Genomic DNA, 23,865 nt, shown 5'->3' on the forward strand with positions numbered 1-23,865 from the left:
TATCAAGCCATCTATGAACTTTGTAAGATGGTGGAATTTTACTTGGCTTTGTTTTGAAGATGTTCTTAAAGGTTTTATTTAATTTTCAGTTCAACCTATGAATTAGAAAATGATGAATTTGTTAGAATGATTGCAATCAGAAAATTCATGTGTGATGAAATTTTTCGGTGTTAAAAATTAGATTCTTGCAACATTTTGAAATTCATTCCGGCAATCAAGAGATCTTGAGATTATGAGAGTTCAACATTAAATTATTTGTTAAAGTATTCTATAATAAACTCCTTAAACTATATAAAGAGTTTTGAATATTCTAACCGTTTAAAGCAATCATATTAATCAACCCGCCACGCCCCCCCCCCAAAAAAAAAAAAGTCCAAATGACAAAAAGAGTGAGAAATTATTTACGTAAATTAACCCTTAACTATCTTCTTTATTTCCTTTTTTCCCCGTAAATAATCCAGATTAAGAAACGCCCATAAAATTGCTTTCCCAGAGCAGCCCCTTTCTATTCAATAAGCCCCCGGCGTCCTCCACTAAAAACCCTAGACCGGATCCGATCCAATAACTCCATGGGCGGATCCATGGCGATTGCCGGGCTCCTCCTCCTGCCAAACCCAATCCAACTCTGCCCATCTGCTCCACCTCCCACTTCCCTTCTGCCCTCCCCCTCCCTCCTTCCCTACCTCGCCCCGCCGGCGACCTCCACCGCCGCACTTCCCTCCTGCCTTCCCGCACGAGATCGAACCGATACCGCCGCCTCCTCGCGTTTCTGCAGGGCGACCGATTTCTTGGATCGAGACGGTTTGCGGAAGCGGATGCGGGTCGAGGACCGAATACCGGTGCCCCCACCGATGCCCCAACAGCAGCCGAGGATGACGTCGTTTGAGGACGAGAGGAGGTTGAGCTTGATTCGGGAGCACGGGCAGCAGAACACTGCTCCGCTTTCTGATCACAGGTTTGATTACGTTTCGCAAGCGAATTCTTTTGACGGGCATCGAAATTTTCAGGACTTTTCAAGGCCGGAGAGCGTTGACAGGGTTTTGCTGCCGGAAAGAAGGGATTTTTATGGCGGAGGGGTTGAAAGTTTGAGAAATAGAGGTGAAGAGAAATATGTAGATCGAGGCTCGGATGAGCGGTCATTTGGGGAGTTCAGGCCATCACTTTCTCGTGATCGCGAATTTTATCTGAATGAGAGCTCGTCTTATAGATTGCCGAAACAAGCTCAATATCCTCACTCTGAGAATGGTTATATGATGCATTTGTCAAATGAACCTCAGTATCCTCTCTCTGGGAGCGATCATATGATGCCTTTGCCAAAACAAGCTCAGTATCCTCACCCTGAGATGCCTTGTGCAAAGCAACCCGAGCATCCTCAGTCTGAGAGTAATCATATGATGCCTTTGCCAAAGCAGCCTCAATATCCTCGCTCTGAGGGTTATCATATGACAAGAACAGCAAGTGATGAACAAGGGAGCCACCATCCTCCGCCATATCCTAATTATGGTCCGCCATTAGAAAATAAATTTGAGTTGCGAAATGAACAAATTACTCATTTCGCACCCAAGCCTTATGTTAGCTCTGCTTCTCATGAGAGTAATGACTATAGGATGGATTCGACGTTGCCAGGTCGAGTTTATAATTCTCTACACTACGCTCCTTTGCCACCTCATCCTCCAATCCCTCCACCTCCTGAGCCTTCTCCTCCACGGAATTTTCAAGATAAGCCATTGATACGGTCACCGCCTCCCTTGCTGAGTCCCATTCCGTCTACTAATTCAAAACCTTTGTTTCCTACTCCACCTATTAGCCGAAACATTTTGGAATCTCGCTCAGCGGTGCAATCCAAATTCTACGCTGAGACGGTTGGCCACACGACTGGGTTTGTTACTGAGGTGATTTTTGTTCCCTTTGTTTCGTTATTTTCTCAACTTAGCATACCTTGGAGGCATGATATTATATTGTGTTTGTTTTTCTTGACACTAGCATCTGTTGTTTAGGCGTATCCAATACATGTTAGAGCTATAGCATACCATCCTAGCTTTATTTCTTTTCTAGACTTGATGCGTAGCTGTATCTATACGGTCAGTTTCCGCAACAGAAGCTTTATACACTCGGATTTACACGCGTTCATGCTTGTCTTGTGATCGCCTGTGGCTTTGATTCCATTGTTACCTCTCCCACTGTGGACCTATGCATGTCTATGTTGAATGACATACTCTGTAAACATATGGGTAACAATAATTTGCAGTTCCCAAGTTCAAGGCTGTGTTAAGATCTTAGTTCTAGAAAATAAGAAAAAGAAAAATGTAATATGGATTAAACTTAGGATATACACAACTAGCTTACCTAGATGCCCAGCCTAGCCTAGGAGTGCCTAGGGGAGGATGGGCCACTTACACGAATTGCATCGCTTAGTTCTTGGTCGTTATTTCCTCCATTGCAGCCCCAGCATCTTCCAACCTCCAAACCTATTTGGCCTCCTTCACTAACTGTGGATACATCCACCTCCAATTTTCAGAAAAACTCCACCACTACATAAAGAAAGGTAGAAATCTGCCTAGGCGCCTAGGCGTTGTGCCCCAATTCGGCAGTCTAGCGGTGCCTAGCGATTTCAATAACATTGACGTTTATTATTAATTATTGTAACTGAAAAAAGGAAAACCATCTAGGCCCTACCTAGGCTGTAGGTGCCAGGTTCGCCACCTAGGCGGCGTATCATTTTGTGGAATCTTCCATGAGAATAATTTTAGCTGAATACATGTTCAAAAATTTTTCTAGAGTAAAGGTAATAAAAAGACAATGATTTGATCAATTCCATAGACATGTCTAGTTGGAAATTTTGATCAAGTCGACAGATATGTCTATTTGGAAATTTTGTTTTGTAAATATTTCAGTCATCTTGTTGCTCTTAGTGTTAGACACTGAGTATTGTATATTGTAAATGAATTTTTTAGTTACCTAAAAAGAACTATAAGTTCTTATAACTTATGAGGCAATGCAACAATTTGCAAAACATATAGTTATAATCATTTATTGAAAATCAATTCGTAGGAAGTTGACATGAGTGAGCCTCTTCATATGGTTACAAAATGATAAGTGAACCTTTTTGCCAACGATGATTAGCAATCCACTTATAGATTCCATTATTTTATCAATTCAATATTCAAAAATGGTGTTCTACGAGAAAGGTAATGCACTTGCAAATTGATGAAAGAAGAACAGTTACATCTTCCAATCCTCCCATATTGTATAATTGCACTTGCATTTCATAGAATTCCTTATATGATGCTTATGGCTACCATTCATTCCACTTACACATTCATGTTTGGTTCTGAGACTTAATAAACATCACTTCATGATCCAAGTGCCTAGAAGAGCATGCGCGTAGTGTTCTTATACTCTAATAGAGTCACGTTGCTTTTGCTTCTCTCTCTCTCTCTCTCCCCTTTCCTTTTTGTAGAGATGTAGACTCATGACTTGGTCCTTGGAGATTGGAATTGTACTCAGTGTCTCATAGCTGTACTTAGATGTTAGTTTGATTTTGAATTAAATTTAGATCACAAATAGCAAGTGTCAATTTGCAAAATGCTAACTCTTATAGAGTTTGAGGAAGAAGGTTGAAGAGGCCCAAAAACATTAAAACATTTAGGAGAAAAAATAAAATAAATTTAGAAGCAACTTTAAGGATATACCTGTTAGTAAGAACAGTGAGATTCCTTTATTTGAGTACTAAAGGTTTGGAGAATTTTAGGTTGATAATATGGGAGAACATTGCACTAAAAAACTCCACGAATTTTCTCCACGTCAAAGAAAACCTCAGATATCTAACTTGAATTTCAATTCCCGCTTCATGGTAATGTGGTATATATAGAATAGCACATGTCGCTCCAATCTGTCTAATCTTGGAGTATGTGTGCCAAAGCCCTTATTCGCTGGAGAAAATGATTGATTGTTCAAGTTGTGATTATGCTGAAGGTTTTGGTTATCCCTTATCAGCTAGGATGGGGCTTCAGAGTCTAGGAGCCAGCCATTTTGCTTAGTGAGAAAACTATTTGTCACTAGATCGATTCAGGATACCTGAAATGAACTTTAGTGCGTATCCTGGTGCATTTTACTAGCACTTGCAAGGGTGGTTAAATGCTACCAATCTTCAAAATTTATAACAGGGTTTTGTTTTTTTATATGTTGGTTTTCTTTTTTTAATATTTCTTGTTGCCGTATTGCTCATACTGATAAGCTTGATAGTCATGTTTTGATGTCTAGCTTTATTTTCAAGTCAACTGCAGAGCTGATGAATTCTGGTTGTCTGCAGTCTTTCTGTTTTCGTGCTAATATTTCTCATCTGAGTTCCTTCACTATAAACAAAAGGATTAATGTATTATTCTTGTTGATGATGCAGGCATTAGGATTTATACATCAGAAACCATCCAAGGAATACATGGAGCGAAGAGGACAGACATTTCCGAATAGGCGTCCTGTTAAAGATGAACCTACAGTTATTGATGCATGCCAATTGTTCAAGCAGCCACACCGAGCTTCTCGTCCTGATCGTATTGTAGTCATCCTTCGGGGACTTCCAGGTTTATTATTTGGGATCTTATATTTTATCCTGTGTTCAGTACTGAATGCCAGAGTTCAATGTTATAGACAAGACTGGACTTGGTCCATTCACGAATAATAGTTGTGTATGAAGAGAGCTCAAAATCTACAAGATATAAAGTGCAAAAGAAATGACCGAATCATACTATATATCTTGTTGTTGCTCATCAGTGTGGTAAAAAGAGGTAAAAAATGGTAAAAAGCACCCAAAAATAGGCCCGAAAAACACAAGTGCCCCTAAGCCTCTGCGCACGGGGTCAAAGCAGTGGGTTTTGAGCAGTCAGGAAGCTTTTCACTTGAAAAATCGTGCCTTAAGCGGTCACGGCGCAGAGCACCCAGATAGTGGCTCTGGCCAAGAAGCACCCAGATAGTGGCTCTGGCCAAGAAGCACCCAAAAAGTTCCCAAGTAGAGCCCTTTGATAATTTACATTAAGTTAGCTTGTAGTCTACTACGTGTTAGTTTATCACATTACTATGTTTATTGTATTTTGTTAATATTACGTGATTGAATCTAAGTATTGTTGCACATCTATTTCATGCTTAGGATCTTTATAAATCAACCCATGTGTTTGTAGAAAAAATTTCTCCACTTTTTGCTGGTTCTATTTTCAGATTTTTTTCTTCTTATTTTCTGATTTTTGTCCCTATTTAGAAATTGAAAAACTGACTTGGCAATTTTCTCCGTTTAAGCCCCAAAAAGCCGAACGGCATCTTGCCGCTTCGCTTCACTTTCCTCTTTTGACAACCTTGCAACTTATTTTATTGCTTGGTTCAGCTTTTCAAAATCTGAGCGCACTCCTAGAAGGCCTGTAGGATCCATTTTGAGGATTTTATACTGTATGCTATACCTTGATGTGCTCCTTTTACTTTTTATTTGCAAACCAGCAATGTATCAACTGAAATGAGAGAGATGTAAGGGAAATGTTTGTAACCACTAAGAATGAAATGGTTGAAGGGTATGTTATTAAGGCAATGCCAGTTAGATTTCAGAATTCAGATAGATCTCTTTGAACCTATCTATTTATCATATAAATTTGATTTACTTGTTGATTTACTACCATCAATCCATCCATTGTTAAATTACTTGCTTTCAATTATAATTAAACTCATAAAATTTTGAACTTTTAATCCGCGAGTTCACGGTGGCAAATCAGATAGTGACCACAAAGTAGTATTTGGATAATTTTAAGTTATCTTAGTACCTTTTTTTAGTTAATTAAAAGTTTTCAGCTACTGCTAGGAAATCTAATATTTCGATCTGAAACTGCTGAAAGACCCACTTTGGATGCGCCTCGCGTAGTGCTGATAATTCAAATTAGAGATCATGAATCTTGTTTTTGGAGTGTCTCCTGTTATCAGTTTTTGCCTACTGATTATTATATTTCTTTAGGCTTTAATTGTTAAAAGAAGAAACCCAATAGATACAACGTGCTATGTTGCACTTGAAGCTTTAGTGATAAAATTGACCTCAGTAATCTTCTTCCCTAGGCTTCAAATTCTGGGGCCAATCAAATTCTGACTTGTGGAGAGTAAACAAATATCTTCTGGTTGGTGAATGGCTTTTATATATATGCTATTCAGTTCATCTGATTCATTAGCTGAATATAATGGTGCATGTCATCATGCATTTTTATTTAACTGAAGGATTTATCTTTGACTCGGAAATGAAGTGTTTTTTATATTTAGTTTATCTATGTTTGCTGTCTTTCCATTCCTTATATTCTAACTGTAGATTGTTGTAGCTACGATTTCTGTTATCCTCCAAATCTTTATGTAAGTAAGACATGCATGCTATAATTTCATAGGTAGTGGAAAGAGCTACTTGGCCAAGGCACTACGTGACCTTGAAGTTGAATCTGGAGGAAGTGCACCACGAATTCATGCAATGGATGATTATTTCATGATTGAAGTAGAAAAGGTGAGAAGATACTTCTATTCATGGATTATTCAGGTGTCACCTTTCTGAAAACGATTAATTGCTGTATGTTTTCATTTCTCGTTACCGTGCCAATCTTTTCTTATGTGACTTTTTCATATTTCTTTTTTCTATAAAAGGTTGAAGAAAATGAGGGCTCTAAATCCTCCGGTTCATCCCGAGGGAAGAAACAGACTACTAAGAAAGTGATCGAGTATTGTTATGAACCTGAAATGGAAGAGGTGACTCGATTACCTCTGTTTTCTTCTATTAACTGCATGATATTTGATGTTTTCAGTATTTTTTTCTAATCTGGTTCTCTTGATTGCTGGAACCTCATGTTAGCAATTATAAGTTTTGGGATTCAGCTGTTTTGTTTTAAGGAAATTGTAACAATTGTGATCAAATCTTGTTGCGCTATACTATATGCTATCTGGAATGGAATCTCTTGATTACTTATTACTTAATAGTATTAATTTGTTGCACTAGTTTGTTTTAAGGAAAATGTTTTTTCTTTAGACTGGTAGGACAAGTCTGAAGCAAACGTCATCGCCATTCTACTTAGCAACATATGAATAAGTTAATATTTATAAAAATGGTGTAAATAGAAAAAATTATCTGATGTCTTTATTATAATGTTAATTAGGTACCATATATTTTGTCATAATCTTTTAAGAGATACAAACCTGTCATATCTGTAATAATGGACCACCCAAGTTCAATTCAGGAATAGTTATGGCAGAACATTAAGAGTGGGTTGTCTATCAAGACTACAACCAAAGTAATATTTTATAATCCCTCTAGGTTAACTATGCAAACTCATAATCTTTTCGAAATGCAAGTTGGTAAACAACAAGTTTAATCACACATGATAATGGCAACTGTAGTAGGTTAGGCATGCAAGATAACTTTTCCTGGATGAAATTAAATTGAATAGTGTAATAAGTCTTTCCAATGTGACACCAGCCATTACTGTTGCTGTTCTGTGATACATGCCCACATGTATATTTCAAGTAAGGTTTGATTTTTAGCAGTTGAGAGATTGTGTTGTCTATTCATGGCAATTACTAATAGATCTTCCGTTGCGTGTTTTTGAGTCGAGCTGGATACTATCAACAGAACAGATATTACCATGCTGATGCTATCACCAAAATTAAAAGACAACCATGGAAATTGGAAGTTCATGTTATGTTGTTGGATGTGATCTATTTCACAGACTTCTAGTAGCAACAATTTCAATTGGTTTTCAATGTATTTGATTAATTTTTCTCCCCTAGTTGAATGCGTAAAGCATCTCCTAATTGTTTGAAATTTTATTTCTAGCTAGTCAATGTATATTATTAGAACACATCCGAAGGTATAAATTTCAAATTTAAAAGGACAAATTTAAATTTGGTTCATAGTATCTGCGTGTTGAATACTGTTGGTAATGATGATCCAACTCAATTCCATGTTTTTATCATCTTTACGCATCTGATGCCTGATAGAGAAAAATGTTGTGTTGAATGTTCTTATCTTCTAGTTGAGGATCATGTTCATTCATATATACCATTTTAAGCTCATCTTTATATCCCAGTTTTTTGAACAACAACCGTCTTTTATTTCAATTCTGGGGTTGGTTATATGGATTGTTTCCTTTCTTTCTTCAAAAGACCATTTCTTGTTGAATCTTCTTTCATCCCAAGTTTTGGTCTGTATCTCATAATAGCACCACTGTCTGCAATCCAACAATCCACAAATGGCTCTTCCTTCTTTTTATATTGAACATATTCTAGAAGTCTTGACATATTTTTCCTCATCTTAGCCTCAAATGATACCTCTAATCACTGTTGAGAGAAATTCTGAAAAGAGCTCTGCTAAAACCCCACCCCAGCCAAACCAATGAGTGCTGGATCATATCAGTTGTTAACACTCTCGAGTACCAAAATCCATGATGATGATGATGATTGAATGAGTCACTGTATAGATACTGTACTCATGAACACTAGATCCATTAAGTAGATGATTAGTGGTACAACTTGAGTCACCACTTGAAAAGCTTTTCTGCGGTAAGGCTACTCTATTAATCAAAGGTTGTTTTTGAAACTAAGACATTTCAAATTTGAATTGCAGTTCTGCCGTAAGGGTTGTAAGATTATTAGATATTTTGTATAATATGACTGTTGATCCCCTTCTTAATGCATATCATGGTTTTTCTTTTTTGATAGGTTTATCGGTCCAGTATGTTGAAGGCTTTCAAAAAGACTTTAGATGAAGGGAACTTCACATTTATAATTGGTATGGGACTTCTAACAGGAGCCAGACATGATTTTTTGAAAAGCGAGGGTCATTATCTGGATTACTTTGTACCATATTAGTATTACTATCTGCCATTACCCCTTATCATGCTTTTATCTTGATATATTGTTTACTTTACATATGTTGTGCATTGATTAATCTTGAGTGTTTTTCATTGTTATGATGAATACACCCCTGCGCATGGAATGCCTTCTGATGATTATAACTAGAGTTTTGAAAACACTGCTTTTAGGCATAAAATTCATTCAACAATTATTGAACTTTTTGTGAAACTTTATTAAGGTGAAGTAAGTGGTTGTTCTTTATGCAAAAATAGAACCAATAGCACCTGGGATAACAGTTCATAGAGAGGCTTTCCCACTGTTCTAGCCCTTTCAACTATTCAAATAAATTAATACTTGGTTTGGTTTTGGAATAAAAGTTCATAGTGAGGCTTGCCCACTGTTCTACCCCTTTCAACTATTCAAGTCACTCAATACTTAGTTTGGTTTTGGATGAAGTGGTTAAGTGCGGTGCCTATGCAGCATGCACTGCCTACGTTTTCACTAATGACTGATGCAGCGTTGTTTGGCAACTGACCGATTTGTGCTGGTATGTTTGCCTCCTATAGTGGATGACCGCAATCTGCGGGTAGCTGATTTTGCTCAGTTTTGGGCAGTTGCAAAGGTATACTCTTATTCTTTCTTTGTGACAATTGTGAGTACTTCTGTTCTAGTGCATTTGGTTTACTTGTGATGTATCTAACATGTCAATCAATTTTAAGAAAAAAGACATTACCATCAAAATGTTCAGAGGCATTAATCACAAGTGATTTAAAGGCACTCTTTCACTCCCAATCTCCCATAATACTTCACACTTTACTCGTGGAAAGAGTCCTTTTGACTTAGGTTATTCGTAACTACTTGACTTTTTTACTCACCCTTATTTAGTGAAGTCATACTTCTTCTTAACTTCAAGTTTAGTGATTTTGGTCTGCCTGGCTAGCCATGTCTAACTGAAAGTGTGTTTGGCTTTGCTTTGGAAATTTAGCAACCTGGAACAATACTGAGATGCACCTGACTTGCCCAGTTCTTTGCCATGTCTAACGTCTTCCCTCTCCTCTCTTCTCCTCAATACTTGATTTAGACATGCAAGGTATCTGCGATAAATTTACTCACTTCATTGACGGATTAGCTGGTAGGACATGTATTTTTCAGTTCAGTTCATCTCTCAAGAGTAAGTTTATCATATAAAGAAAAAGTTAGTAGAATTTGGAAAGTAACTCAGAGCCTTCTAACATTTCCCCAAACCAAAAGTTACATGTTCCTCATCTTGAGCAATTCTTCTCTTATAATTTGTTCAGTACCATATAGGCTTGTTGGTGTTAGAATCCTGAATTTAATTTTTGCTTTTTTAGCTTCGTGAACAATTTACCGCAAAATACATGTAAGCATACTGAGCTGATCATACTCTGAGATGTATCTATCTAAACTACATATATTGTGATTGGCTAGACAATAAAACTCTAAATCCTAAAATGGTGCAGTGTTTAGTTTAATATTGGTATTGGATGCTTGCATCTCTTGTCGCCTGCTTTATCTAACAAAATTATTGAACATGCTCTTAGATGGTGTATGCATGTTCGCTGATAGATTCTTGAACTCTAAATGCACCTGCAAGCTTTCTACTGACGTTGCATGTTTTATCTAGAGATTGCCTTTTTTTTTGCTGACAAGGGAAACCCGGTCAGTTCCCCCAACTTTTAACTCCTTTGGAGTCCGTCAGCGGCCCTGGACTTCTGGCTAGCGTCACAAAGAGTGAGGGAGGAGATCTCCCTAGTTGGTCAGGGGTTCAAATCCCCGCTTCCGCATTCATCTGTGGGTTTAAGCATGGGGACAGAAACCCGGGGTTTTACTGGTCAGTTAATCCAGCCCGTCGTGCCCATTCGGGCCCCATGTTGATCGCCCATTCACGTGGGGGCGAGCCCCTGGTAGCAATGATAGCTCCTTTCAGAGGTGGGAAGCCTGAGGGTTCCGAACCAGGGCCGCTGGCTAGAGATTGCCTTTTGTTAGGACTGATTTTTGTTGATCATCAGCAGTCAGTCCTTGAATTCAGTCAGCTTGAAGTGCTGGCAGATACGTTGTAACATCTCAATCCTATGTTTTGAGACCAGTAGACGAGGAAGCTAGATTTGCAGCTTTGATATGGCTGTGTATCTTAGGTGAAACTTGAGGAGAATGGTTTGAGCAAGTTTTCTTTTATGCTATCTCATTACGAGTAATCACAACGATGTTGGCATTTTTTCTAGGTTAATCATGCATCTCTGTATGTGTATACCAATCCTTTAATTTTTGAGGTATTGAATATATTGTTTTGGAATTTGGACAGCTGTGACGTTTATACTATCTATGACATTTGCTATTTGTAGATGTTTTATACCATTTCCTGAGGCCTCCCATTTGTATTAAGAGACCCCAGGGAGATGCTTGAAATAAATTAATCCTTCTTCTTCATGTATATGTCAAACAGTCCCTGTATTCTGGTAAAATAGAGCGTATGTCTTCCCCAAGAAAAATGCTTGATACCCTCATTGATGGTGATGCAGAGATCATTTATTAACCATGACTTTATTTTGCAGTAATTTGTTTCTTAAAAGCCATACTTTCAGAGAAGATAATGGAACCATCTGTCAGATAGAATTTTCAATCTTTGTGATGATTTTGGTTGAACAGCTATTTGCTTGTTGGTTGAATGGAAATCTGTTAAGCACTTATTGGATAGAAGTTGATTGTTAGTTGAAGGTTGGCCTGGCCAACAAGTTCTCTCTGTGTTTTTTATGGAAGCACCATGTGGTACAGTATCTAACATATCAACCAATGTGTATGTTAGATTTCATGTTCAGGTGGTAAAATTACCATTTTTTCTCTGCCCTCCTATTTGCTTTTTGGTGCGTAAAGCTGCTTGATGATAGGCCAGTAGGATTAACATTGACAAAGACCGTGTTGGGAAAGGTTAGTACTACCTTGTGGCCTTTGGGAATTTCTAGTGCTAAAAAAAGAGTCCTTACATAGTTGGTAGGGCTGGAGATGGTGTGCTTGGATGGTAATCATGGGATCAAATAGATGAAACTGTCTTTAGTTGGTTGGGGGCTTTATTTGTTTATTTTTTTGAGGCTTGAGCAGCAGAGTTTGTGGTGGATCTGGCGTTTATAGCTTTCTTCAGAGGTGCATTTAGAACCAAACTTCATATGACCATCTTATCGTCAGTGTAATTCCTTCGTATTTTGGATGTTCACAAAGTTGGCTTTAGGATAACTGCAAATGAGATGATATATGGAATGCAGTGGGTTCTATCTCTCTTGTGAATTTCACCAAGTTCCTTTGAGGGAATGGGCTATATAATGGTTAGAAGAAGACTACTATAAGCATGCCTTACGGAATTTCCCACCTAAGCTTCCTATGTAGAGGACCTAGGAGCTCCAATTCACCATCCGCTATTCTTTCAAGGATAAGCAACTGGTTTCAATAAACCTGTCTCTTCTTAACTACTACTATAGATAACTCTATTGCTTGCATATGAATGGTGATATATTAGTTAACTTTAATTTAGTTATAAAATTAAACATTCATATTGTTTAGTTTTTACCTCTTTCTTCATGGTAGCTAAATTTTTTGTTTGGACAAGGTTATTGCATACTATGTGTATGTTATACCTTCATTAACACAATAAAAATATTTAGTTATAGTGTCATAACAGATTCTACAATTGCACATTATCTCCTTTACCATATTTTATTTTGTATGCTTCCGCAACAGTTAGTTCCTATAGGGGATTTCTAAGCCTAAAAAATGTGCTGGAAGACTGGAAATTGCCAAACAGGTGTTTAAGGACTCGTGTCCATGTGCATATGCTTGTTTCTTTTGTCTGACTTGGAAATATAGTGCGGAGAACTTAACTAAGATATGAGCAAAAATTGACTTTGTTACTTGAAAATGTTTTATTAGGGCTCCATTTTCTTCCTGACAGGTAAGAACTAAAGTTTTTGGAGTTGGTCTGATGCAAATCTTTATCTCTTAGTTGTCATTCTCACAATGTCACAAGATAGGATTCGATACAGGGTTGTATATATTTTTTCGACTAAGTAAACCATGCTAAAATACTTCAGAATTTACATACCCATGAGATATATACTTTTATTTGAATATATCAGATCGAAGCACACATGTAGTCTGGTTAATGTTGCATTTTTTCGTGTTTATTTTCGTTGCTATATATATCTCCTTTATTGTTTTCATGATCAGAGATCGGGGTATGAAGTGTACTTGCTGGAAGCAACATACAAGGATCCAACTGTGAGTTTTTCTTCATATTTTCTTGTAAATATGTTTCAGTTGATAAGAATGTAGCAGATATTTTTTGAGGATGGAGGTTAATACGTTAGATTTATGTACCATCATAATAGTGACAAGTATCTTTTAACATTTTTTATATATTAATATGTTTTATTCTCAATCTTTGACAAAAGTGCTTAGTTTAGTCTGAACCATGTGGAATATATATTTTTCATGTCCTTTATATCTCATAGTGCATACTGTTCTAAAATGGAGAAATTTGTAAAATAAACCTTTTCGAAAACAATATAAGCAAAATCGACCATTTGATAATAAAATTAGCAAAATCGACCTCATTTTGGCTTGCTGGCCAAAATGAGGTCGATTTTGCAAAACAGAAGGTTTAATTTTCACGGGATTACTAGTCCTGTGTAATTAGAGCTTATCCATTGTTTACAAAATAATCCTCATCCTGATCATCTCTTGACGGAGGGGAGGAGGGAGAATATGAGCTCCCAGATTTCGTCAGGGAAGAGGGCGATCCAGTTGGAGGTCTTTTTTTTTTAAAATCTCACCGGGGGCGGTGACGGGATCCGAGGGATGGAGGCGAACGAGAGCAAGGGAGATGGTGGAGGGCATTGAGGGAGGTGACAGGATTTTAAGAGAGCAGATCTCTAATCACATGGGACTAGTAGTCTCGTGTAATTCCCAAACCTTTTTTCAGCAAAATCGACCGTTTTTGCGAAGATGGTAGAAAACGGTCGATTTTGCTAATTTTGCTATAAGAAGGTCGATTTTGCTAATATTAATTCAAATATGGTCCTTTTTAAAAATTTGTCCTTCTAAAATATGCTTATCTTCGAAATTCTGAACCTGAAAACTTTGTAGCTTGAGTTGTGAATTTGAAAGGGACCAAATTCAGATGTGTTTATGAATTCTGTTACCAAATAATATTTAATAAAGACCATATTTAGATTAGTACTTAGTATGTATTTGTGACTTTTGTCAATTGTATAAAATTAATTTGGTAGAAAGGGAGGTCAACATCAAGGTTTTTTCTGATTTTGATGCCAGTTTCATATTCAAATAATATTTACTCTCTAGGTATTTACTGTCTTCTTTTCTGACCATCCTGTCGGCAGCTAAATTATGATCTCAAACAATTTGGTGAAACTCCTTGTTTCAAAACTGAAAAAATCTTATAGCGTTCCCTAGTATAGTTCGAAATACAATACAGTCTAACTTGATGCCTGCCTATGATTACAATATTATAAGTCTTTTGTTCCCCTTGATATTTCATGAATAATTTTGATCTAATATGGAAATATTTTTTCGTCTAATAAAGTACACGTATGATTTATTTTCAAATTACTCTCAATTTATCTGCTGATATTTGCTGAAATTTATGCAAATGGATACTTGCAGTATTTCAACCCTTCAACCCTCATCTATTCAACTGTGGGTTTACCACTTTTCCCATATTTTTCTTTCCGTATAAGGTTAACAATGGTAAGCTATGAAGTTGGCAATAGTAGAATATATAGGACAGGTACATACGGCATCTGTTTAGCTATAAACTTATTCTGAACTTTGCCAAATAATTTCTTAAAGATCCTGATCCTTAAGGAGTTAAAAGTCCAAGCATCTGAGGCTCGAAAAATTATGACAACTAACTTGTGATAACGCTGAATTCATCTAACACCAATTTTAGAGGCTCTGGGAGCTGGATGTGCACCGTGAACCTTAATTTGGGGGTGTATGTTCATTTGTAGTTTGTGTGCAAGTATCTTTCTATCTGTTTGGAAGCAATATCACTTGTTTTGTGACGATTTATGTAGTGGACGATTTATGTAGTGACTTTGCTTCTTTCTTTTCTACTTTCATTTTTGCATAGGGTTTCCTTTTAGCTTTAGTATTGTCTAATATCGTCATGGAAATTTAGGGTTGTGCTGCTAGGAATGTGCATGGGTTCACGGTACATGATATACAAAAAATGGCAGAGAAATGGGAGGAAGCTCCATCATTATATTTGCATCTAAACATCCAGGTTTGTCTTTTTCTTTTTGTCATGTTAATTACCTTTCCTCATTTGCATTCTAGGACACTAATGTCATTGTGACAGAAGTTTCTTTCTTCAGCGTAACTTAGCAGTCTACTATATGCTAATTAGTTCTTTGCATATTGTTCTGACCTTACAGTCATTATTCCGTGGGGATAATTTGAATGAGCAATCTATCCAAGAGGTAATATACTCTGACATCCTTTTTTGTTGCTTTTTCGGTACAACTTTTCATTTTTGTTAAACATTTTAATATTAAATTAGAACATACTGTGCAACTTGTAAATCATAGGAAGGTAATATTTGACTTATATATTGTATGATGAATATTTACGTAGTTCTTTTCATAGTGCTTCAAGTCAGTTTGGATCAGTAATATTGTTATGAACATTTACTAGTTTTATATAATCTCTTCTGTTTGTTGCGTCCTACTTTGGCCTTCTACTACAGGAAATTGATTTATGAGATTTTGGCTTAATTCAGCAACTGTTTCCTCTCCTGCATAAAGGCCCCAACCATTTTGATTTCGTTTGGCCAATTTTTTGGCTCCTTTCCTGAGGCATTAAGATTGTGTGTATTTAGAATTTGTTTTGTTCGGGAGGATAGGGGTTGGAGGAATTCTGTGGCTAGATCTTCAGTGTGGACTTATGCTAAGGAATAGAATAGCATTCTAGAAACTGTTGTGATACAACAATGTTACGTCACAGACTAAGCTCTGGGTGTAATTGCCTAATGATGGATATTATTGATGGTCACTGACATTTAGCATATAGGGTACGTAATAATGCTGATTAACTATTTTCGCATACTTGTCTGGGCTAGGATTTTGGTACAAATTCAGAGGAGGGTTGCGTCAGGTTGAAAACCATGTTTATCTCCTTAACTATTAGTTGTCCCCATTTCTGGTTTCCTTACACACCACACATATAATATTGCCATTTATTTGTTCATTTCATTTGATCGATTTTGCTTTTTATCCTAGTTTTCATTACACACACACACAGCATTTTGATGATAGTAGTTGGAATAGTTTTTGTTGATGTCAGTTTATCAAACCGGGGGTTTATGCCTGAGTTATAAGAGTGTTTAGAGGCCCAAACTCCTTTAGATGATTGGTTCCAGAGCCCACTGTTCTTCTCAACACATAAAAACTCGTAAGAGGGCGGAGTTGATGATAGTAGATGGAATAGTTTTTATTGATGTCAGTTTATCAAACAAGGGGTTTATGTCTGAGTTATGAGAGTGTTTAGGGTCCTCAAACTCCTTTAGATGACTGATTCCAGAACCTAATGTTCTTCTTTACACATAAAAACTCGTAAGAGGGCAGAGTGAGGTTCTCCGGTTGTTCCTCCGACGATCAAGTCATTATTTTGATTTTGAGTGGGGGAAATCAAAGATAAATAGGTCGAGTGCGGGTTGCTTGTAGGGTCGATCGAGTGATGTGGCTAACAAGTACTACTTTTTGACTGGGCTATGCAAGTTGTCGGCTGACACAGTTCGATCCAGTTGTTCCTCTCCTGCATAAAGGCCCCAACCATTTTGATTTCGTTTGGCCAATATTTTGGCTCCTTTCCGGAGGCATTAAGATTGTGTGTATTTAGAATTTGTTTTGTTCGGGAGGATGGGGGTTGGAGGAATTCTGTGGCTAGATCTTCAGTGTGGACTTTTGCTAAGGAATAGAATAGCACTCTAGAAACTGTTGTGATACAACAATGTTACGTCACAGACTAAGCTTTGGGTGTAATTGCCTAATGATGGATATTGTTGATGGGCACTGACATTTAGCATATAGGGTATGTAATAATGCTGATAAACTATTTTCGCATACTTGTTTGGGCTAGGATTTTGGTACAAATTCATAGGAGGGCCGCGTCAAGTTGAAAACCATGTTTATCTCCTTAACTATTAGTTGTCCCCATTTCTGTTTTCCTTATACACCACACATATAATATTGCCATTTATTTGTTCATTTCATTTGATCGATTTTGCTTTTTATCCTAGTTTTCATTACACACACACACAGCATTTTGATGATAGTAGTTGGAATAGTTTTTGTTGATGTCAGTTTATCAAACCGGGGGTTTATGCCTGAGTTATAAGAGTGTTTAGAGGCCCAAACTCCTTTAGATGATTGGTTCCAGAGCCCACTGTTCTTCTCAACACATAAAAACTCGTAAGAGGGCGGAGTGGGGTTCTCCGGTTGTTCCTCCGACGATCAAGTCATTATTTTGATTATGAGTGGAAAAATCAAAGACAAGTACGTCGAGTGCGAGTTGCTAATAGGGTCGATCGGGTGAGGTGGCTGATAAGTACTGCATTTTGACTGGGCTATGTAAGTTGTCGGCTGACGCAGTAGGCCGTAGAAGTAGTGTGAGTCGTTCCGGCCTCAATTCGTCTGATTAGGTGAGGGGTGAGACACGTGTCGGCTTCTCTAGGGAGATTAGCACTTGATGATTTTCTAGGCTATAGCAATTTTGATCTATTGTAATTCATAATCTTCCGATTTCTAAAGAATAATTCAAGAATTTCTGGTAGAGAGACATAAGTAACCAAATTTTTTTGTTATTATGAAAGTAGCTGATCATACCTACTGGGGGCTACACAGTTGGTTGAGTGGGTAAAGTGCCCTCTGGTCAATGGGGGTTCAAATCCCCTCCTATTCCCATGGAGTTGTGCTGGGAATAAGGTGGGACTCAACTCACAGTGGTTTTCGAGATGGGTCCCTCTCAGGTGAGGGTGTCCCAATTGGTTCGAGGTGAAAATGCCTCTTGATACCCCCTGAGTGTGCCCAAGCTCAAACTCAGACCTCCGCTCTTGATATGAGCTCCTTTGACCAAGGCTTCCTCTTGTTCAAAAAGATAAAATAAAAGAACAAAGTAGCTGATCATTACAAATTTACAATAATGAGAAACATCTTTATATGGTAGTCTAACATTTGCTGGAATAGGGGCTAAATTCCCAAGTATAATGGGAATTCAACTGCCAAAGAAAAGACTAAACATAACGGGAAGCTGAACTGATAAATAGTAAATAAACCTATCTTCAATTACGACAAGAAACACAAAAGCATATAAAATTTACGTGATATCAGATCAAGTTCTTATCCAAGATTCTTCAAAACCTTCTACTGTTTTTTATTTAAATCCAGTAAAAAATATCTTAAAGATGAAAATTGGGTCTTGACTCCTGACTATATCACATCCAGGGGTTTGATGCATCAGTCTCTGTCTAGCATCACATTCGAAATAGACCTCTTTGTTTTTTCCCCTCTTTTTCCTTCTGTAATTTAATGGCCCCAATTCATAAAAAGTCAATACTGTTACCATCAAAGCCTCTTGAATTATAGTCGGTCAGTGTCAAAAAGTTTCCTATAATTTGACGTTTATTTCGCATATTTTGTGGACAGGTGGACATGGATACAGATGATGCAGCTGGTGATGAAGAAGCAGATAAGCCCCAGCAAAGTGAAGATATGAGGAATAAAGAACCCTCACCATTGAATCACACACTTGATGGTAACATGCGATTATGCATTGGTTTGCATTTTATGATTTTGTTTTCTCATGTAATGCACGTCCATTGACTTTCACCTTCAGCATTAGCTTTGTGTTCTTATCACCTTGTTGCCATCAACCCTGTGAGTTTCCCCCATTTTTTGTGACCCTACAACCCTGGGAAGAAGGGATAGAGTTATAAAACTAAACATTCTGGGTTTATGAAAACTTAATCCTACTTTGTCAAGTAATTTCTGTGTCAAAAGGAGCTTGGACAAATTTGTCCATTTTGCATGGGCTCATATTGGAGTCAATAGTGGTGTTTCCTGTCCAACATGCCTTCTAGAATCACTAGCTCTACTTGAAACTGCCTTGCTGGGATTTTAAGGGGCAATATCAAGTTGTTATTCAGTTGAATTTGCATTCTTTCTGTAAAGCTATACACAATTATATAGGATTGAGCTATATTCTTCTATGAAATTCTGGTTGTGTAATCTGTCAAATTCATAGCACCTAAGGATTTTTGTCCTAGTGCCTCCTTTGTTATCACATATGTTTATATTTTTCCCCATTGGCTAAGAAAAGCTGAGCTATTGGAGCTCTTTGAAACCCTGTGTTATCTGTTTGAATACTTATAAAACAATCATTATTATTTCATACATTCTGTTAGTGCATGGTGGATTGTTTGGATCATAGTTACTGAATGTTCTATACATCCGTGTGGTACTTGTTTCAAGAAAACTGGTTTCTGATATAAAACCATACCATTTCTCAAAATTATGGGAAACATTAATGATACTTGCAAACTACCATTTTTATACTTGTTTTGGCACTTCCCTAACATTTATTATTTTTATTGCTTGAAAAACTAAAAGAACATTTAGTAGTTAGGGGAACTTTTTTTTGATGAAAAATATGCATACACGAAAACTATTGTAAATGCACAGATTAATCTGAAATATAGAAATCCTAAAAATACTTTTTTGAATGGAGAGCATGACCTGAAAATATGTATAGAAAATAATGTGCACGAGGTGACAGCTCATTTTAATGAATGGGCCCAAGAGATAGAGACTAGTTGTGAGATCCACCCCAGTAGTCGCATTGGAGTTGGTGAACCTCATCACTCCTTTCTCTTGATACTTGATAGCTCATTTGGTGAATGAACACCATCCCATACCCATTATTTCTATTTCCTACACGCACGTGCACACGTGTGCACACACACACGCCTGGCCTTGTGGTTCCCTAGGGACAAACTTCGAGTTTTCGCTCCCACCTACCAAACTATATAGTTAACTACTGTGATAAATGATTCAAACCATTCATCTTGATTTTCACATCTTAGAATTTATTTGGATAAAGATTATGCCAGGCAGATCTCTAATTTAGTCATGTAAGGGTTGTAAAATGAGCGATTGTTTAATATAGAATGAGACGAACCATTTGTTGGGATGCCATAGAATGTTTAAAATGCATAAACTATAATATGATAAACAAGGAGTTGACCTACCATCATGATGATCCATCACAAAACTTGGTATGTGTTAACAAACATGAAGTTTATTCTTACTTCTTAGCGAACTATATATCTCTATCCTACTTAGAACTACCTTTAATTAATATTTACATTAGATAAATGTTCTATAATTTTAAAGTTACACAGATGATTCTTCTTTATAATACTTCAATTTTCGAAGAAACAATATTTTCAAGTTATTGTTTGTAATTTAAATTTAATGTAAATGAAATTGAATGTATTATACATTCATATAAGTATATGCATATGAATACAACACACACAAACGTGCACTCACACACACTCGCCACATTTCTGTGGGACTGCATATTTCACTTCTGTGTCATGTAAGTACTCCTGTTGATCTGCTGTCCTGTACTGGTAATTATGGTCTGATAGGCTGTGCCCTCTTAGAAACCAATAAGGACATGTACCTCTTACCATTATTTGCTTTATTACTCGTCCCTTGACATACAGGTACAAAATACCAATTATTTCAGAGAGATGGAATTCTGATGAAGAAGAAGAGGAGTTGACACATGTGAAGGATTTGGGAAGTAGTAAATGGTCAAAGGATGTGGATGAGGATATCGATGAATCTGATGGTGCTGGAAGAAATCTGAATGCTCTGTCAGGTCTGGTTCAAGCCTATGGCAAGAGTGAAAAGTCTGTCCATTGGGGTGATCAGGTACTCTCATAAATTATGCATCTTTTCATTAAATTCCTCTTGGGACTCAAAAGCAGAGGGGAAAAAAGAAGTTAAGAAAAAGGGGTGAGAAGACCAAGCTTTGTATGAACCTTTCATCAAACAAACCATGTTTCACACTCATTTTCTAAAGGGGAAAGAAAAACTCAATAATATAAAAAGGGGATACCTACAATCTATAGCAAGGGGTTTCACACTCATTTTTTACTGTAGTAGGCATCCTGCTGACATGCATTTTAGTATTAACTTTTGATAATTTTTCTTAAGCTTGTCTACATTGCTTTTCAGGTTGAAAAGAGTGGATTTTCTATAGGTGCTGTCAAGAAGCAGAGAAGATCATCATTAATTATTGGTCCTGGATCAGGCTATAATTTGGTTTGTAGTTCTCTGAAATTTAACATCATCTCAATTTTTTTAACTTGCCCTTCGAAGATTGAATGATCCTTGGAAATCATTTATTCCAGTCTCACCAGCCATGTTTAAAAGTTTAATAAGAGTGTCCATACACTTAAGACATGATCTTAACTATGTTCCATCCTTACGTTCAGATACCATCGACTATGATTTTGATTTTCCGAAATCATCAAATTAACCTATCATTAGTAAGATTCTAGTATGCTTTTCATCTAATTATATAGCCATCCTGATGCAATGGTCTGAGTTAAACCGTCATATTCACAACACAATTTAACATGTTCAGTTTAGAGGCACTGCCTTTACTTATACTCATTCTTGTATTTTGCGGATTGTTAGGCTAAAAGGCATCCACTAGTAACTTCTATTTGAAAATGGACATTGTTTAAACTTACTGGTTTTTTGATATTACTATATAAACGTTGGACAAGGGCTTCAATATTTCCTTCGAAATGATCAATTTTAGCTATTTCTCATGTTTTTATTTCATTTTGTAAAAACAGGTACAAAAGTTCTCATCGTTGTTTTGCAACTAGATGATGCTTTATAATGCCTGTGCATATTGCACCAAATCTTAACCTACACATGTGGAACTAACTGTGATTCTGCATGTGTAGGCTGGAAGATGCCATGTATAGCAGATCATGTATTTGACTACTGCATATTTGACTACTGCTTTTGTTGTTAATTTTTACCTACAGTCTTTTCTTCCTTAAATTTGAGTGCGGCTAGTGGGGTCTTAAAAAATATTTAGGCCCAACAAGAGATTTTATGTGTTTTAGAGTGGTCAGGTACTTAATGTTTGTAGTATTTTTATGCTTATTCTTTTAGACATATCATGTATTTAATGGGCTAATTTATCTTAGGGTACATGGGTAATTGTTGTACCGTGAAAATTTACCTTCCCATTCTGTGCATGATTGCCAATAGTAGGAAAACCATCTTCCCTTCAGTTACTTCAAATTAACTCAAAACGAATACCTTACCATGCTATGCATCATTCCAATAAGTAGAAAAAAAACATTTTCTATAGGTACTTTGATTTGATGCATCGTTCGTCATCAATTACAGCTTTTATTATGAAAACGAGTGAGGCTGTTCATGCATGAGTACCCAGGGAAACGAATAACTGCTGTCAGTGTAATATCAATCCTCTGAGTTGACTTACTAATAAAATCTCTAGTTTTCCTCATGTTTATTAGACTGTGTGATCAGTCTGTGTGAGAACACAGGTGATATAAATGGAGGAGATCCTTAGACGACTCACACTGCATCATAGGTGGGTATCCAGTGGTCGCAGGCTATTGCATGAATAGTGCATCAGAGGGTTGCCGTTCGTCGATGAGTGCACAAATCCTAGGTCGATATTTGTTTGGTGCGCTATAAATACAATAAAATGGACCGTGGCCACTGGATACTTCCAAGAGTGTAATGTGGATAAACTTGTTCCATCATCTGAGTTCTGTTTTGACTGTCATGCTTCAAAGAATCCCAGTAATGGGAAATAATATGTTATTTTGTAAGCCCCCAAAAATTGTATATTTGGATGGCTTTCTAGTTCAATTATATGGATTTCCCGCATTTTGTATTTATCATCCTTTTGTGTGGTGGGCGGATGTATTACACGCTGATGGAGAATTTTGTACTTGTAGGGTTCCAACCCTCTACAAGAAGATGACGTTGCTTTGCAATCAAGTGGAAAGAGCAATGTCAACGAGTCAAAGAGGAGGTTTACTGAGCAACTTAGAGCTGAGCGCGAGTCTTTCAAGGCAGTGTTTGATCGGAGAAAGCAGCGCATTGGGGGACTGCGGGATGTAGAAGATGAATAGCCTAGTTTTGGACTTTATCATTGCTTATTTACCCCCAGTATGTTGTCAATCCCCTTTAATTTGTGGGAGGAGAGAAAGAGCTCTACCATGTTTCTTGCTGATCATGTATGAACGGATATGTTCTTGTCTATGAAGATCCTGTATTTATTTTTATCTGATCATGCATTAATGACAATTGTTATCCTTTTTCCTTGTCTATCTATGGAGAAGGATTGTCTTGAGCGATTGAGAATGAACATCTTGTTTTATACTTTGAAATTCGTGGTTGATACCTGAGATGTTATTATGTTTATTTGTGGGGAAAAAATGGGAATAAGCTGACAGCCAGTTTGAGAAAATGGGAGAAAATGCATACGCCCTTATTTGTATGTGTGAAAGATCGATCTAGCGTACATCACGATTAACCAAGTTTGAACTTTAATATCTAGTTCAATAATTATATATGTTTTCTAGTTTCAATCTTCTTTTTTATTCACTTCTTTTTATTTTATTTTATTTTTGAATAGAAGTCTTTTGTGAGTCTAGGCTTACCACAACGTAACTCCACTGGTTTACAGTGAAGATAGGCTTTTAACAATTTCTTTCACGGCTACAAATCCAGTCAGAACAGCAAGTGTGAAAGAACATATAGACTCAAATCAAAATGATAAAAAAAGAAAAAAAAAAGGAACCAAAACGATAAAAGGAACAAAAGAATAAATAAAAATAAATATCACGAGTAG

At 36.9% G+C, this 23,865-nt stretch overlaps 1 protein-coding gene across 1 annotated transcript; it reads left to right on the forward strand.

Annotated features, from left to right (window-relative positions):
- LOC109827589 lies at positions 752-23,368 on the forward strand. Its single transcript, XM_020394598.1, has 14 exons — positions 752-1,892; positions 4,400-4,580; positions 6,405-6,517; positions 6,655-6,756; positions 8,722-8,791; positions 9,423-9,478; positions 13,093-13,143; positions 15,065-15,169; positions 15,321-15,365; positions 18,588-18,699; positions 19,252-19,263; positions 20,692-20,882; positions 21,189-21,275; positions 22,967-23,368. Exons 1-14 carry the CDS (start codon positions 816-818, stop codon positions 23,141-23,143), a joined length of 2,379 nt encoding a protein of 792 aa, XP_020250187.1. The 5' UTR covers positions 752-815; the 3' UTR covers positions 23,144-23,368.

This window comes from Asparagus officinalis, chromosome 1, assembly GCF_001876935.1.
Source record: "Asparagus officinalis chromosome 1, Aspof.V1, whole genome shotgun sequence".
NCBI classification, from domain to species: Eukaryota; Viridiplantae; Streptophyta; class Magnoliopsida; order Asparagales; family Asparagaceae; genus Asparagus; species Asparagus officinalis.

Coding starts and splice junctions, on each gene's coding strand:
- LOC109827589 (XM_020394598.1), top strand. CDS start 816: ATGCGGGTCGAGGACCGAATACCGGTGCCCCCACCGATGCCCCAACAG. Junction 6,757..8,721: donor ATGAACCTGAAATGGAAGAG/GTGACTCGATTA, acceptor CTTTTTTGATAG/GTTTATCGGTCCAGTATGTT. Junction 21,276..22,966: donor CTGGATCAGGCTATAATTTG/GTTTGTAGTTCT, acceptor TTGTACTTGTAG/GGTTCCAACCCTCTACAAGA.